This window comes from Herpailurus yagouaroundi, unplaced genomic scaffold (assembly GCF_014898765.1).
Source record: "Herpailurus yagouaroundi ecotype Mexico unplaced genomic scaffold, PumYag 100, whole genome shotgun sequence".
Taxonomy (NCBI): domain Eukaryota; kingdom Metazoa; phylum Chordata; class Mammalia; order Carnivora; family Felidae; genus Herpailurus; species Herpailurus yagouaroundi.
This window is the reverse complement of record NW_024412391.1, coordinates 53,905,486-53,924,189: the sequence shown is the minus strand read 5'-3', so window position 1 is coordinate 53,924,189 and position 18,704 is coordinate 53,905,486. Positions and strand designations below refer to the sequence as shown.

The window sequence follows — 18,704 nt, the reverse complement described above, 5'->3', positions numbered from 1 at the left end:
AGATGGGAGACGAAAAACAATGATAAAGGGGTTATTACACGTGTAGTATCTAAATTCCAAAACAAAATCACAGTTATTGTCAAAACTGAAAAGAAATTTAACAAATCATCTAGCTTTACTTCTCTAGTTGGGGGAAAAATAGCTTCATACGAACATGATATACAGTGTACTAGTGTGGCAGTGTTCTAAGGGGCGCAGTGGAAGCTGGCCTCTTCGTAAAAATAAGTATCCTAAGTTAATTAAAGTCAGTTTTTACTTCTAATAGTATAAGGATCCCATCCTTTTCTTTTTTTTTAATTTTTTTTTAATGTTTATTTATTTTTGAGAGACAGACAGACAGAATATGAGCAGGGAAGGGGCAGAGAGAGAGGGAGACAGAGAATCTGAAGCAGGCTGCAGGCTCTGAGGTGTCAGCACAGAGCCCAACGCGGGGCCCGAACTCACAAACCGCAAGATCATGACCTGGGCCAAAGTTGGATGCTTAACCTACTGAGCCACCCAAGCGCCCCAGGGTCCCATCCTTTTCTAAGTATTTCCTCTATAAAAATTAAAACTAATGTGACATAAATAATAAGTGATATTTCACAAGCAGGAAACACAAAATGTAATTGTTTTCCAAAAACACCAAATCACAGACCTCTGTGGCCTACAGGCATTTATACTTCTGAGAATTCTGGGATTTAAAATGTCATGAGAAATTCTAAACTGGCTTACATTTTTGAAACACAGGAACTGACAGTCACAAGGCCAAACATACCCTTAATAATGGATTCAGCTGCATACAGATCTCGTTTGTAGGTCACCTAAAGGACCAAAAAAAAAAAAAAAAAAAAAAAAAAGTCATTAGACTGAACAGACCAGGAAGGAATGTGAGAGCAATAAAATTATGCCCCAAAGGAAATTATTATGGAGAAACTATGAACACATACTATGGACAATTTATAAATTATAACAACATTACCAAATTCAGAAAAATATATTCTATTTCTGCAAACTGCTTAATATTGAATTTTAGATCTTTAAATTGAGATATTATGTGGCAGTGGTTACCAAAATCTTATTACTATAATTCAAATACTATTTCCAAGACAATGCGGTAGTGTTTAAATAAAAGCACCAGCACTGGAGGTTATTACTGTTTCATAGTAAAGTTTTATGGTGTAAGGAAGGAAGAAAAGTATGTGTAACAAAAAAATCACAAAATTGCATTTTAGTTCAAATGAGATGATTCTCAAAGATTCATTCACATTAAGGGGTGCCCGGGTGGCTCAGTCAGTTACACGTCTGACTCAGCTGGAGTCATGATCTCGCGGTTCACAAGCTCGAGACCCGCATGCGGTTCACAAGCTCGAGACCCGCATGCGGTTCTGTGCTGACAGCTCAGAGCCTGAAGCCTGCTTCTGCGTGTCTCTACCTCTCTGCCCCTCCCCCACTTGTACACGCTCTCAAAAATAAATTTTAAAACAAGATTAATTCACATTAAGAGAGACTTCATTCTGAACGGAGATCTTTATGTAGACAAGGTTCACTTTCAAGCTTTTTATTGATATATGCATCTGATAGAGACTAGATGGTACGATCATGTACATAAGAACAATCATTCTTTCCTTAAGAACATATATACATGCTCCTTCTAACTGTAACCTGCTTTAGTCCAATTGCACATACTTCCCAGAACACAGCCATGAGTTCAAATAGAGCCTGTCAGGTGTATGGGTCTGCAGAATTAGTTCTCACATCAGAATCGAAAAACCTAGAAGCTAATGTACTACACTGATAAGTACTATAAGCTTAGGAGTTAGTTTACCATTAAAGTACCCAGATGATTTTGATGAAAAGGGTCTAAAAACACACTTTGAAAAATCCTTAACAAATTAGTGCATTTCTGTACCTGTTACTCATACTTTTTTTTCCTTCAGATTATCTCATAACTAGACTTCTATAGAAACTGTGTTCAGCCCAAGTTGCTCAGGGCACTTCTACTCAAAATAGACTCCCCTGCTATGCCTTTATCCTGGTAGGTAAATCCTGATGCAAAACTATACCCTAAAATTCAAAATTAAAGTAGTAGCTAACAGGGGTGCCTGGGTGGCTCAGTCAGTTGAGTGACAAACTTTGGCTCAAGTCATGATTTCACGGTTCATGGGTTTCAGCCAGGAATCAGGCTCTGCACTGACAGCGAGCAGCCTACTTGGGCTTCTCTCTCCCTCTCTCCCCCTCTCTCTCTTCCCCTCCCCCACTGGCTTGCCTGCTCTCTCTCAAAATAAATACACTTAAAAAAAAAAAAAAAGTAGTAACTAACCTAAGATAGAAAGCTGCTTGAGCCTTCAACTAAACTATTAAAGTCAAATATGGCATTGCCACATTATTGCCAAAATAAGCATATACCAACCAAAACTAGTACAATAGTTCCTGATCCACAATATAATTCATTATCTGGATACAAACCAGATGTATTCACCGAATTAAACACTATATTAATCTCATTCATTCATTCAACAAATGTTTATCAAATAACTACTATGTTCTAGGTCCTATTCTGTTTTGGGAATAGAGCAATGAAAAGAATGAGCAAAATGCCTTAACCTATGAAAACAACATTTTGGTGGAGAAATTTTCTTAGAAGAAATGCATCAAGTAAGTTCTTCTTCTGTGTTCTTGAAAACCCAAAATCAACTAGGTATCTAAAATCAGGCTTCAATATTTGTAATTCAAATGAGACACTAGTGTTTTTCTCTAGTAATTTTCTGCTGCATAGGGCAAACTTAGACCTGAACTAGAAAACGGCCTAATTACCATTATTCATTTCGTATTCTTTCCTGCTATAAGGAATAAAACTGCATTCAAAATTAAAATAGAGGAACTATGAAAGTACCTTATACTGTTTTTTGTTTTCCCAAGGAGATTTTGACACATTTTTTAACTTACAGAAAAATTGGTCTCAAATCCTAAAATCCCTTTTGTAGCATTCTTGCAACACTTAAAAGTCTTGCATTACAATCAATCTTAGTAAGACACACATTTTTATCACCTAAAGGTCCTTTCTCCACTATTATTAAATCATTAACCATATAAACAACAAAGACTCCTCCATTTCCTTTTGTCTACTCTTTCTTGCAGGCTGTGGATACTGACTATACACAGATTAAAGCTTTTATTTTTTACTAATATCTTCTACATAATGCCTTACATCTACTACTTGAACTCCACTTCTCACCAAACACAGATTTAATGAAAATAAAGTACAAAATGTTTCTCACAAACTCGCAAAATACTGCATTTAAAAATAGCTTTCTTTTTTTCCTAATTGAAAGTTAACGTACTTCAAAGGGAACAAACAGTACTGGAAAATGCTGTAATTCTGAACTGATGAGTTATACTTTTTCTGTCAAACTTTTACCGTAATATGGGTTGCCCTTGCCTTATTTTTTTAATTTTCTAAAGTTTATTAGATCAGTTTTGAAGTTGATTTCCTTCTGTCAGCATGATCTGTAGTTTTCCTTTGACCTTGCACAATGCGTTATGAAAATGCGTTACTTTAAAACATCAACCCTTAAGTGAATCAGAGGATTGAGGCTCTCTTCCATCACTCATTTTCACACCACTCAGTAGAGGCTCAGGAGCCGCCTGAAGACCAGGGCAGGTTCTCTGTGTGCCTGAGGCTCAGGGCCCTGCATGTGCCCCACAGCTATCCATTCTGTCTCTTTTCTTTGTGCTTCTGTGCAGTATTTCATCTGAGCGAAGCGTGTAACTGCAGGAAAAAAACTACTCCATGGAAAAGAAGCTTGAAACTCAGAGCCAGAGCAGTGGTCTTCTGGCTCCGTGGCCAGGGCTCCCTCAGCTGCCTCAGGGTGGGTCCCCAAGACCACCACCATCACACCTTCTTGTGTTGCTCGGCGTCAGCACTCGATGTAGGAATTTAGATTTCTCAGTGCCCAGTTCAGTTGGCCACCATCTTCGGTAAATTAGAGAACACGTAATCCCTATCTTTCCCATCTTTTACCTTGTAAGAAAATGAATATGTCACTGCAATGATTAGAAGCCTGAAAACAATAAATTTTAAAAATAGAGTATGGTGTGTTATTAGACACAAATTTGGATTTGGGGATATATTGATTTTATTTATTTCATCAATTGGATCTATCTGAAGATATTCTTTCGTCTACACTGGATGACTAGATAAAAACCTCTGAAAATAAACAAGGTCACCACATTGCATTTTTGAAATTAAGAAGTGAGACTATTTTGTTTCTTCTGTTTTAAACAAAGATGGCAGAACACTTGGATCTTAAAAAAAAAAAAGGGGGAGTAGTTCTCACCGAAAGGATTCCTGAAAAATCAGTTATTCCACTAATATGTGATGACTCAAACAATTCAGAAGCTCCTCCTAAACAAGTATTTTCAGACAATGGAACACAGTTGAATTTCTTTAATACCTGGTTATAAATCTTTTATGCCTTAAGGATAGTTCAAACATTTAAAAACAAAAAACCTATTCAATTAGTCTGTATAGTGTAGTGAGCATGTATTTAAATATATTGGGACAAAAATATGGTACAATTACAAACTAAAGGAGTAGAAGTTCTTATGTCTACTAGATGAAACTTTGTAAAAGTAATAATGTGTTCACTAAGGCCTCACAAGGCACAACCCCTCAATGGAAAGGAAGAGAGCCAATTCCTATTCCAGAAATCAGTCCTGCTCTCTTCTGTGTCCCAGGGAGTGGGGGACATCCTCTACCCTGCACGGTGATTTAAATGCTTCCTCCAGGCCACAGAGGAGCTACTCCAAGAGAGGTGGCCTAACTCTGAGCATTTACTTCTGGCATGTACTTTTACAAAAAAGTATGTAAAATACAAAACGTCCCTCTTGGGATTTCTGGTGGCAGTTCAAAGAGTTCTACATGCAGGCATGAGACATGCCTAGTCACTCCTCACATCACGGTGGGAGACAACTCCCTGACTTCTGAGGGGTAGGGAAATGTATCCTGGATCCATGTTTCAGAATCCTCCCTTGCCTTACTTTTTTATGGTTGTAAAATGCCTCCTGAAATGCATTTTTCAGCCTGTCAAGATTTGTGAATCACGTGCCTGGTACTTGGCTCAGCCATCTGATTCCAGTATCAGTTTTAGCCTCCTTGTACTAAATATTCTTTCAGATCTAAATTTTTAAAAAATGGTAGCATCTTTAGTGCTAGTACAGAATTAGAACACTAAGTTCTAAGTGTAGATTCCATTGCTTTGGTTTAAAGAGAAACTGAAAAACTTTTACGCAGACAAAATGCCAGGACCTCAAAATTAAATGAGAAGCCTTTATACTGAAGACAGTTCACACAATGTCATCCAGATGCTCAACAAGGTGATACCAACAGCTAGGAAAATATCAGCAACAAGAAAAAAGCTGCGGGTGGGGGTTGCGGAGGAAGACAATGAGAGACAGTAGGAAGAGGAAACATAGAAGCTGCAACAACTACAGTATTTGTACTCAAAATAATTTCACCTCAACAGAAGAAATGTGGTATCTATAAAAGACATCCTCACTGCCATTAAAAGACTTTTTGCCCAATCCATTGTGTTAAGGACCCTTTTAGAATCCAAGATCCCATTATTCAAACATTGTAAAGAAACGGGCTTCCCCCTATCCCTTCAGGTTTGTAAACTGATACTATAAGGCTGATCCCTCTGGGCCTAAGCTTGTGGAATGTTTATTAGTTTCCCAGGGTTACCATAACCAACCACAAACTGGGTGGCTTTGAGACTATTCTCTCACAGTACTGGAGGCGGGAAGTCTCAAATCAAGGTGTCAGCAGGGCCATGTCCCCCTCTGAAAGCTTGATGTGTCAAAGAATGCTTCCAGGCCTCTTCCGACTTGGCTTTCCTTTGCCTGTAGAGGCAGCACTCCAGTCTCTGCCTCCATCATTAGTCACTGGCATCCTCCCTTTATCTCTCTCCCCCTTCGGCTATTCTTCTCTGTTGAATTCAGGGCCTACTTGATGACAGCAAGACCTCATCTTAACTTCATTAGATCTGTAAAGATGTTTTTTTGTTTTAATGTTTGTTTATTTTTGGAAAGAAAGAGAGACAGCAAGAGCAGGGGAAGGGCAGAGTGGGGGGGGGGGGAGGGGCGGGGAGAGGATCCCAAAAGCAGGCTTTGTGTGGTCAGCGCAGAGCCCAAAGCAGGAATCGAACTCACAACCATGAGATCATGACCTGAGCTGAAATCAAGAGTTGGATGCTTGAGTGACTGAGCCACCTATGTCCCCTGTAAAGATACTTTTCAAATAAGGTCTCTTTCTCAAGTGCAGGAGTTAAGTTAAACTTGGACATAAGTTTGTGGGGGACACAATTTAACCAGTAACAGCATCATGAAATGACTCACAAGGGGAATGATGAGAAGCACTTGGCAAGGCCAATCCCTGACTCTGGGCACAGACATTGGTGCCCATGAAAGGGAAGCCAAGCACCAAGATGTGAGCGCTAAAACTGTGTTGCTGGAGAAAGCAGTGAAATATGAGATTTCACAATTATTTTTTTTTAATTGAAATAAATTGGTGAGGAACAAGTGGAAAATTTCAAGAGCAATGTGTTACTTTACTTTCATCTGCAAATCTCAGGGCACTTGACAAGTTTCAAAAAGGCTCTGAACACCCACAGAGATAGATCACCACACCCCCTAAGACATCAAAAATGAGGTCAGGGAGTGTTATGTTAACATGTTGTCTGTGAGTTTTCACTCCCTTCTCCCTCTGCCTACAAATTAATTTAGCACACAGTCAAAAGGGGCCTTACAGAGATAGGAGTCAGCATCTTGAACAAAACATCTACTTGGTAAACACCACAGTCCTCACAATATGTTCATCACCATCAGAGCCACATATAGAAAAGAATACACAGAATGAATAAAATATTTGCCTGCTGGATTGATGACATTTGGATACCCTTAAAAAAAAACAATAATATTGCATGGATTTTCTCCACCAGCCAATAATCCAGACATGCCAATATTTTGTAATTTCAGAACATTTCAAGTGTGTATGAGACAATCTTAGAATGCAGCAAGGCCCTTCAGTTTAATGTACATAATACCTAATGAACTTAGTAGGTTTGCTTTCTGGTTTTTTTTCAAGTCAATGGGGAAATATGCCTTTGGATTCATAAAATCTTAGAGTTAAAATGAATCTTTCCTAACCAGATTTAGATACAAATATCAGTATGACATTTATAAATTTTCATCCCATATTTCAAAAGCAGCAATACTTGAAAAAAGAAAATAACCCTACCCTATTCCAGAATAGATCATTCAGTTCGACACATTTCCACCTTTATACAAACGAAAGCCACACTGTGAAACACTCCATCCTCCACAGGAAGCTTTAGTATGAGAGTGTTATCACTTCATTCCCTCCAAAACAAAGAATTTGTCATTATGAGTCAAACCTTATTACATTCAAGAGTCCAACTGCTCACTGGGGCTATCAAGTGGATCCAGTCATCCAGTCCACAGAGTCAGACTATGGCAGATATTTCTTTAACCCAGTTAAGTTGGAGCCACCACCCCAGGGACCAGAAGGAAATGTTGCCACTGTGGGAAGCAGAGTTGCATCCTTAACCCAAAGCAGTATAAGGCAACAGAATAGAAGGATATAGGGAGAGAGAAGGAAAAACAATGAGTAAAACCATCTTATCAGCTAAAATGGAATTTATTTGAATAAATTATCTCCAAGTGAATGTTCTTAAAACAAGGAAATAGAAATGATACCATACTTTGATGGCTCAGAAAACCCAGTGAAACTCTGAATGCCTTTAATGTATACATACATACATACATACACACACATATATACATGTTTTTTCCTCAAAATATTCTTTCAGTATGAAACCACATATTTTTATACCACTTCTCCATTTCCTGAAGCAGCCAGAAAGTGTTTACACTTACAGAATGGGTTTTAGGAATGATATACAAGCATAGCCAAGACCCAGAGCAAAACACCAACTCCCTTACCTTCCAGAGGTCAGGTGATCCTTCCACAAGTTTGGCTTTAATGTGACCATATTTTAGAGCCAAGTGTAAACATTCAGTTCCAAATTCCAAGTCATAGTCACTACACTGGATAGAAAAATAAATAAATAAATAAATAAATAAAGGAGAAGAAGTTGTTTCAACATATTTTAAGTACAACTTTTTTAAATTACATAATCAATACAGAAAAGATAGGGCCTAGAGAACTCATTAACTCTTTGATTAGCTACTTATTAATTGATTCGCTACTTATTAATCACAATACACAATACACAATAATTTTACCTGTGCCCTAAAAGTCAAGAAATATATATAGTGTAGGAAAGTTGTAATCCTAAGTTTTAAACTTCCTCAATAGTTTTAGGGGTCAAATAAACATAATGCTTTGCTTCCTTTGATTATAAGCTACCTTTCCAAGCATGTTTCTAAAATGTCTCAGAGTATGGCTGAAGATCCCTGTATCAGAATTTTATTTAACAAATACACGTATCCATCAAACTTCAACTCTGATATTTATATCAACATATTTTCAGGTCACAGCTCTTGTTCATTTTAATATTTTACTTGTCAACATATCATTTTTAAAAATGTGTATTTTTATTTTAACTTGAAAACATTTCAGTATTCCATTATTAAACAGGAATGGAAAAGCCTCTCATAAACTTAGCAAAATACAAGCAACATTTTTAAGCATTTCAGGCAAAACTATTAAAATGACTAACAATTCAGGTGAATAATACTGAGTGCCGATCATGTCCAAGCTCTGTATTACATACCAGCACATAAAGATAAATGAGACATGTATTATGTCCTCAAGGAACTCACCTCTTCAAAAGGAGGCTGATCTATAACAAATATTTTGCAACAGAATGTGATAAATGCAACACTAGAAGTATATCTATAAGTAGACCAGGAAATAAAATACTTAATTCTGTGTAAAGGCATCAGAGAAGGCCTTTCAAAGGAAATGGTCTCTGATCTCACTCTAAAGACTGAATACAATTGGAGGAGACAGGGATACCTTTAAGAGAAAAGGTGGCATAAAAACATACCAAAGTTTCAGACATCTGATAGGTTTGGATTTTAGAATGAACATACCCATGTAAAGAAGACCAAACAAAGGCCACAAATATCAGTATGAAATGCAGCACTTGTTGCCAATGCTGTACTGTTGTACTGGAGATTCCCAAATCCTAGCTACAGTGGTTTGGGAAGGTAACGGCGAAGAAAATAGAAGCATCAAATATACATAGTCCCAAGTTGACTAGGATGGTCTCAGCTTCTATCTTCCATTTTGATACACTTTAACATGACAGATTTCTTAGACATTATAATCTTTGAAAAGTATTACCAACATTAGTTATATGCAAATAAATGAATTTGTTAAACCTCTTTGTAATTCCAGCATCTGGTCTCATTTAGCAGTACGTGAGATGTATGTACAGTCAACAGAATGTTCTCTTTAACACATGGTTAAATCTGAAAGATGACCAGTATTAGCCCTTTTCTTGACTCTTTTCAGAAACAAGATATTTACCACATTTGTGGGAAGACTTCAAAGTGCTCACGAAGTGCATACTGAGAGGAGACCATAGGAACAGGTGTTCTCTCCTGTCTTAGGTAGTACAAAGAGAATTACTAGATGCTAGACTCTTGCTGGCCACATATTGTACCATGAAAGATGGCAACAGCCTACAAAGTGTATGAAGTCTTTAAGATTCCAGCCACTAGGGCCAATGAGAAACACAGAAAATTCTGGGTCAGGTATATAGGAAATATATACTAGAAACAGAGGCTGAGCCATCTTGACAAAAAGAACAGCCTGAATTTGTCATTCATTATTATAGACTAATATTACAACTATTTATGAGACTTTTGGTAATCTTTGCAATAAAATTTACTGTGGGGGTAAATTCAAAACTACACATGCTTAATGACCAATTAAATTTTGAATTTCTACATTTCTCGCTAACACTGATTAGGATTTCTATTTTTGTGTAACATATGGAAAGCTGGAATAAGTCATGTTCTTTTCTGAAGAAAAAACAGATAAGTTACCAAAGCAGAAATTTTCTTGAATCCACCAGAGCCAAGGTCACAAGAGGACCAAGCATCCTTAAATCTAAGAAAAGGCAGGCCTCCCCCAAGGACAGAGAGAATGCCATCACCAGCTTACAGACAGTACAACAGAAGAACAAGAGACATCAGGTGTCATACAAGCAGCTAAGAAGAAATAAGTAGAAATTTCAACACATTGCTAAGTACTGAGTGGAGGTGAGTAGGAGGATATAGAACTTCTGGGAGCCACATACTCAACAGGAACTTTTATACCCCTGCAGGCTCCCCTTGTGCAACCTACTACTTTGGGCTCATGAATACTATATTATTATTTGAAGGCGACCGTGACTACACATACATTCTGAAGTCAAGACATGCACTAAATATTTTTAAGTTAAAAATAAGAAATCAACAGCGATAAGATAGAATCTTTAAAATAAAACAATTCATATAAAGGCAGGCAGAAAAAGAAACACAACAGATGGAACAGAAAACAACTACCACAGTGGTAGATTTTTACATTAAGAAAGTTAATCAGTGTGTAATTGCTGAAAATTTAGATCTTTATGATTCAGCATGGGAATCATAGTGATATCACTGGTCACAAAAAATACGCATACACACACTGACGCTAAGAACCCTCTGCCTCCATCAACCTGCAGCCCAAAATAATGTCAAACAATATTCTTCCTAGGCAGAAGCCCTGAGGACACTGTCAGAGATCCCCAAATACGGTCCATCTCAGTCATGGTTATAATGAAACTCAAAGTCAACAAACTCCACCTACAAAAGCCAACAAGTACAGTCACCCAACAGGTAAATATGACCAGAAAAAAACAGATTTAACTGAAAACCAAGACTAACATGAAATCTAAAGTCAAAAAGGCAAAAATTAAAATGTTTACAGAAATTATGCAGTAAAAACAAAAGGTCTAAAGCATGATAAGGGAGAAAGTGTTTATAACTATAAAATAGGGTAATATTCAAAAAGCAGAAAACAGAGAAAAAAACAGTGACCACAAAGTCCAATATGTTAAAAAAGAAAGAAAAGAAAAATAAAAGAAGGGAAGAACACAAAAGAGTAGGAGAAAGATCAAGTGTTTCAAAAAAAATTACAGTAATGAAGAACATGAGTTTCCAAATTAAAAAGTTTCAAGGAATGTAGAAGCTCATGAATGAAAATACACCAAACTCAATTAACAGCAGCAGCAAAAGGTCTCCTATAAAGCAGGAGCCCAAATTGGTTGAGACATAATAGCAAGAATGAAAATTAGAAAAACAAAGGGATAGTTTCTCCATAATTTTGAAGGTAATGATTGTCAACATAAAACTGTACTTCAAAAACACTTTTTCATCACGTGTGAGGAAAGGATATGGATTTCTACAAACACTGAGGGTCTCAACAGAATTTTAGTTCCTCTGCATTCTCTTTCATTTTGAGTTTCATAGGCTTTGTCTTTTTAGAGCAATTTTAGGTTTGCAGCAAAAGTTAATAGAAGGTATATGTATTTCCTATATACCCTCTACCTCCACATACTCACAGCTTCCCCCATTATCAAAATTCTACACCAGAGTGGAACATTTGCTAACATTGGTGAGCCTACACCAACACATCATTATCACTTCAAGTCCACAGTTAACACTAGGATTCACCCAGCGTTTTTACATTTTATGAGTTGGCACAAATGTGTAATGTATTTCATCATTTTGGTACCATAAAGAGTATTGTCCCTGCCTTAAAAATTCTCTGCACTCCTTCTATTCATCCTCCTCCTTGCCTCCAACCCCTGGTAACCACTGAATTTTTCCTGCCTCCATAGTTTTGCCTTTTCCACAAGTCATATACTTGCACTCACAGTACGTGGCCTGTTCAGATCGTTTCGTTTTGTTTTGTTTTCACATAAAAGCATGCATTTAGGTTTCTTGTATGTCTTTCATGCCTTCTTCGATCATTTTTTAGCCCTGGGTAATATCCCATTTTCTGGATATACCAGTTTATGTATGCATTCACCTTTCTGGCTTGCTTCCAAGTTTTGGCAATTATGAAAAAAAAGCTGGTATAAACATTCACGTGTAGGTTTTTGTGTGGGACATAAGTTTTGTACTTGTGTGAGTAAACAAGAAGTGCAATGCCTGGACCATATGGTAGGAGTATGTTTAGTTTTATAAGAAAACTGTCAAATGGTCTTTCCAAGTTTATGTGCTGTCCTACATTCATTCTCGCCAGGAATGAATGAATTCCTGTGGCTCTGTATCCTCACCAGCATTAGGTGTTGGCATTCTAAATTTTAGCCACTCTAATAGATGTACAGTGATATCTCAATGCTTTAGTTTGCATTTACCTAATAACTTAGAATGTGGAGCACCTTTTCATATGCTTATTTGCCATTTGTATATTTTCTTGGTGAGATGACTATTGAGGTCTCTTACCATATTTTGAATTGTTCTTTTTCTTCTTGTTGAGTTTTAATAGTTTTTTTTTTTTTAATGTTCTGGATAGGAGTCCTTTATCACATGTGTCTTTTATAGGTATGTTCTCCCTTAATTTTAATTAAGTCCAATTTACCAATTTTTTCTTTTGTACATTATGTCTTTGATGCTGTATCTAAAAAGGTACCACCAAACCCAAGGTCAGCTAAGTTTTCTTCTCTCTCCCAGGAGTTTTATGGTTTTGTGTTTTACACACAGGTCTATGATCCCTTCTGAATTTTTGTGAAAAGTGTAAATTACATCTAGATTCATTTTTCCATGTGTATGTTTAGCTGTTACACCATTTATTGAAAAGATTACCTTTGTTTCATTGTATTCCCTCTCCTGTTTTGATGAAAATCAGCCATTTACATGGTCTATTCCAGAGCTCTGTACTCTGTCCACTGACTGATTTGTCTGTTCTTCCACCAGTTCCAGACTGTCTTGATTACTATAGCTTTATAGTAAGTCATGAAGTTCAGTAGTGTAAGTTCTCCAATTTTATCCTTCTTCAATAGTGCACTGGCTGTTCTGAATCTTTTGCCTCTGTATATAAACTCTAAAATCAGTTTACGCATACCAAAAAAATGCTGTTTTTCTTTTTAATTGGATTGCTTTGAGTCTACAGACCACATAGGAAGAACTAACATCTTGGTAATACTGTCTTCCTATTCATGAACATGGGATAGATCTCGTTTATTCAGCGCTTTATTTTTTTTTTTTTAAATTTTTTTTTTCAACGTTTATTTATTTTTGGGACAGAGAGAGACAGAGCATGAATGGGGGAGGGGCAGAAAGAGAGGGAGACACAGAATCGGAAACAGGCTCCAGGCTCTGAGCCATCAGCCCAGAGCCTGACGCGGGGCTCGAACTCACAGACCGCGAGATCGTGACCTGGCTGAAGTCGGACGCTTAACCGACTGCGCCACCCAGGCGCCCCTATTCAGCGCTTTAATTTTGCTTAGAGTTTTGTAGCTTTTCTCCTATGGATCTAATACATATTTGGACAGATTTTCAAGTATTTTATTTGGGGGGCACTACATACAAATTGATGAGGGAGCATAATGCAAGCTGAGGGCAAAGTACAGGCTAGCGCCCTTCCCTGCAAGTGAAGTATGTGTAATATTCCTTGGACACTCCAGGCTACCAAAGAACAAAGCAAAGGGGTTTAAGTGCTTGCCATGGTGATGCAGGAAACTAAGACAAATGAAAAATTCAATTCCCTTACTGTCTACAGACCATTAAACAAGTCCTTGAAACCAGCAGAGTGACCTTCCTGTAGGAGCTCAGCTGCCTTGACGATGACACTTTTCTAGGAGCAAAAGGGAATCTTGGCTTAACATTATCCTGACCCCCCCGCCCCCCAGGATCCTGCAAGTCTCCTTTAACAAATAAAAAATCTCTTGGAGGGGCGCCTGGGTGGCTCAGTCAGTTAAGCGTCCGACTTCAGCTCAGGTCACAATCTCGCGGTCCGTGAGTTCGAGCCCCTCATCGGGCTCTGGGCTGATGGCTCAGAGCCTGGAGCCTGTTTCAGATTTTGTGTCTCCCTCTCTCTCTGCCCCTCCCCCATTCATGCTCTGTCTCCCTCTGTCTCAAAAATAAATAAACTTAAAAAAAAAATTCTCTTGGAAATGTCCTTTATCTCAATTCCCCCAAGATATATGCTGGCAACCATATTCCCGGTTTATGGCCCCCTGACAGATACCTGAAGGGTCTCATGGCTGAGATTTTACTAAACGGTTATAAATGGCATTTTCCTAACACCACCTAGCTCCTCAAGGTCCTGGGAACCTTGCTTCCAAACTAACTGAGAGACTTCCTCTAACCCTAACCCCATCCCAACCTGAGGGTATATAATCAGTTACCCGTCACAAACCTATTGCAGCTTTTTCTGCCCATGGGCTCTGTCCCTGTGCTTAATAACATCATCTTTTTGCACCAAGACATCTTCAAGAATTCTTTCTTGGCCATTGGCTCTAAACCCCACCATCACCCCCAAAATCCATCACAGATGATGTGTTTAATTACAAATTTCACCTGTTGATTTATTATATAAGAAAGCGATGGACTGTTGTATATTAACTTTGAATTATGCAACTTTTCTACAACCACTTCCCTCCAAGAGTTGGTTCATTCTTCCAGATTTTCTACAAAGACAATTTTGTCACCTGCCAAGAGTTTTATTCTACCTTTCCCAAAGTACTTACTTCCTTTTCTTACTAAGAGTTCCAGTACAATGTTGAAAAGGAATGGTGAAAGGGTACATTTTTCCCTTGTTGCTGATCTTAGCAGGAAAGTTTCTAGTTTATCATTAAGTGTGATGTTAGCTGTAGGTTTTTTGTACATATCGTTTACCATATTGAGGAAGTGCTACCTCTATTCCCAGTTTGTTAAACTTTTATCATTAATGGGTGCTGGATTCTGCCAAATTCTTTTCCTGTAAGTAATGAATTATTTGATTTTTTCTTCAGCCTGTTGATATATTGTTATTGATTTCTTTTTAAGAGGAGCTAGCTTTGTATACCTAGGATAATTCCGACTGAGCTCAAGTCTTTTTTTTTTTTTTTTAATTTTTTTTTCAACATTTATTTTTGGGACAGAGAGAGATAGAGCATGAACGGGGGAGGGGCAGAGAGAGAGGGAGACACAGAATCGGAAACAGGCTCCAGGCTCTGAGCCATCAGGCCAGAGCCCGACGCGGGGCTCGAACTCACGGACCGCGAGATCGTGACCTGGCTGAAGTCGGACGCTTAACCGACTGCGCCACCCAGGCACCCCTGAGCTCAAGTCTTTAATTCCTCACATACATGTCGGATTCTACTTGCTATTTTTTTTTTTCACTTATGTTCATGACTTAGTGGTCTGTTGCTTTCTTGTAATACCTTTGTCTGTTTTTAGTGTTAGGCTGGCATCAGAATGAGTTAGCAAATCATCCCCTCAGCTTCTGTCTTCTAGAGGAGAATTGGTATAATTTCTCCTTTCAACATGTACTAGACTTTACAAGTGAATGCACCCAGAATTGGTGCTATTTTGGAAAATTACTGATTTCATTTCTTTAATAGATATTAGACTACTCAGACTGTCTTATGTGAGTTTTGGCAGATAGTCTCTCTCAACTAATTGGTCCGTTTCATCCAGGTTATCATCCCCTTTGAGGACGTAGAGGTGTTCACACTATTCATTTATTATCCTTTTACTTTCTGGTGGTTCTGTAAAGATGTCCCCTATTTCCTTGCTGGGTTAGTAATTTGAATCCTCCTTCCTCTTTGTGTGGCACAGTTACTTTATTAGTCTTTTCAAAGAACCAAGTTTTGGGTTTGCTTTTGATCTTACTGTTTCCCATTTCATTTGTTTCTGCTCTAGTTTTCATTATTTCTCGTCTACCTATTTTGGAATTTATTTGCTCTTTTTCTAATTCCCTAATATAGAATTTTAGATTATCAATTACAGGTTTCTTCTTTTCTAGTATGTATATTCAACACTATATATTTCCCTTTAAGCACTGCTTCTGCTATATTCAAAGGTCAATGTTTTCATTTGTATTTAGTTCAAAATACTTTAAATTTCACCTGTGTCTGCAATATTGAGGACAGTAGTTTGCCCTGTGACTTCACCGCTGATGGATCTAAAAAGAGTTAATTTTTCACTTTGCTCAAATTTTTGCTGTTCTTGGAATAGAGTGATACCTTCTATGCTCTTTACGTGCATAGGAAAGCAGAGAATCCCCCTCTTTTCTCAGGACATGGTGCTCCACACAATTGAGGACTATACTGTGTAAACTGCAGACAAAGGATATGGAAAGCAAGATATCCCCACACAGTAGAAAAATAAAGGCAACTGCTAGCAGAGTAGTGAAGTAGAGTCTCCAGGTGACTGTTACGCAGACAGAATGAGAAACTAAGTGAAAGAAGGCTTTGTGCCTCTTTAGGAAGGGGTGCCTATAAATGGGAAGATATTCACAGACCTAAGTTAAGAATGAATAGAATCTCTTTGAAAAGACTCAAGAGAAACTGCCTCTAAGAAGGAAGAAGAAGGGACAGAGTTGACATGAAGGCTCTTGTTAACCCTTGCTACATGTACATTGTCCTTCTATTACCTAGTGGAAAAAAAAATTCATGTAACATTTATATAGTGTAATGTAAGAAGCAATGTCAGTATTATATCCCCAAGAAATAGATGCTTCTGGATTAAGGATTTTGTTTCAAAACACATGTACTTAATACTTTAAACAAATGAATCTGATATTCTGGTGATAATTAAGGTCAAGAACATTTAAAAATCTAAACAATGAATTTGAAATAACAGTCCATGTGAGTTACTCTATTACAAAATATGAAATCTAGTCATTGTGATAAATTTAAGGTATTGATTTTCAATTTGTTCTTGTTCTTTAACAACTTACAGAAATTTATAAATTATCTGTTAAAATTTATCACAAGTCCTCAAATGTGGTTTGCTCACCTGATAGCAGTATATATATACTCTCATGAATTTGAGACCCTGTTACCAAGTGTTTAAGAGCATGGACACTGAAGTCAAATAATTTTTCCACGTGACAAGTTGGACAGAAAATATTTATGTAGTCTGTTCCTCAGTTTCTTCCATTTGAGAAATGGAGAATGAGAATTATTTAAAAAAAAAAAAAGTAAACATACACTGGAGGTGTCTGGTGTAGTGAGTAGTTTATGGCTATTCCTTGATAAAGTGTGGATATTGGTTATGCATTTAGATAGTTAACTATACAAATTGGGGTTTGGTAAGTAGCCAGAAACTGTATGATAACATCTAATGTTTGTGTAAATTTCTGTGTCCTCTGTACCCATATTGGAATAGCTCTGACCATGTTTATGAAACTTCTCCTTCTGCTTTCCCTGACAGCCAGTTTCCTTCAGGAAAAAAAAATGAGAAAAATTAGTGTTGCAGTTGGAAGAATAAAAATAGAAAATGAAAAGAAAGGTGTATGTAACTATTACGAATTCTCAACTGTTACCATTAGAGTATTGGATTTTCTCTTCCCATTCTATAATTAGATTTTTTTTAATGTTTATCTATTTTTAAGAGACAAAAAGAAGCACGATTGAGGGAGGGGTAGAAAGAGAGAGAGAGGTAAAGAATCCTCAGCAGGCTCCACTCTGTCAGTGCAGAGACTGATGCGGGGCTCAGACCCATGAGCCATGAGAGCATGACCCCAGCCAAAACCAAGAGTAGGATGCCTAACTGACTGGAGCCCCATTCTCTTCCCATTTTAAAGTACTCTGTAAATCACACATAGTTGAAGCTTTTTGTTATGTATATCTTGCTTTACTGTTTTTTCCATATGCAGGAGTAAAGTTATATGACTAACATCAAGGTAATATCCCTCCCATACTTTTGGGTCCTTCTTCATGGATCTTCACCCCATAGTTAACCTCCTTCCCTACCCTTTCTACTGTACCATTCTGTTATGCTGTGGTACACTCAATCTCATTACATAAACAGGTTCTTCACCACCTACAGCTGAAGGTACACCAACTGCTTGACATCTTTCTCATGTGGTATCTATTGCCTTTCCCAACCATCAGTTACTAAAAAGGCTTGAAGTCAGAGTTAATATTCCAGATCCCCACTGTTCTTCCATAACAAGGAATTTTTTTGGAATCCTATCCTTCCATAATTCATGTCATCTGGTAAAATCTTCCCATCTTCATAGTACCGTCATGTCTCACTCCTCCACAGGCTCTGCAGTTTTATGCACATGGATCAGTCTTCCTTTTTACTCGAACTACTGACACTACCTTGGCTGAATTCCAAGCCCATATACAAAACTTTCAAATCCTCTACAACTTTGTTTCACCTTTTGTCTTCCCCTGAGCAACTACTTTTCTGTAATCCTCCTAGAAACTTTTTTTTTTACAATTATTTAAGATCTTTATTAACAGATGCTTGTCATTTGACTTTTTTGAAAAAAGTCAAGCCGTAAACTTTGATTACAAATTAAAAATGAGGTTCTTAAAAATCTCAACTTGACCAGGTATGAAACAATTTAAAAACCTTTAAAAGGGTGTTGAGGGGGGCGCCTGGGTGGCTCAGGTGGTTGAGTGTCAGACTTCAGCTCAGGTCATGATCTCGCGGATTGTGGTTCGAGCCCACATCTGGCTCTGTGCTGACAGCTCAGG

The 18,704-nt window shown here is 37.6% G+C and overlaps 1 protein-coding gene across 3 annotated transcripts in view; it reads right to left on the bottom strand.

Annotated features, from left to right (window-relative positions):
• Nucleotides 1–18,704, bottom strand: part of CRPPA (CDP-L-ribitol pyrophosphorylase A) — a 345,176-nt gene that overhangs the window by 222,999 nt on the left and 103,473 nt on the right. For all 3 annotated transcript variants that reach the window (XM_040472524.1, XM_040472525.1, XM_040472523.1), the window contains exons 4-5: nt 8,005–8,109; nt 758–803 (exon numbers count right to left, since the gene is read on the bottom strand). In XM_040472524.1, the coding sequence (XP_040328458.1) occupies nt 758–803; nt 8,005–8,109 (151 nt within the window). The remainder of the gene's footprint in view (nt 1–757; nt 804–8,004; nt 8,110–18,704) is intronic.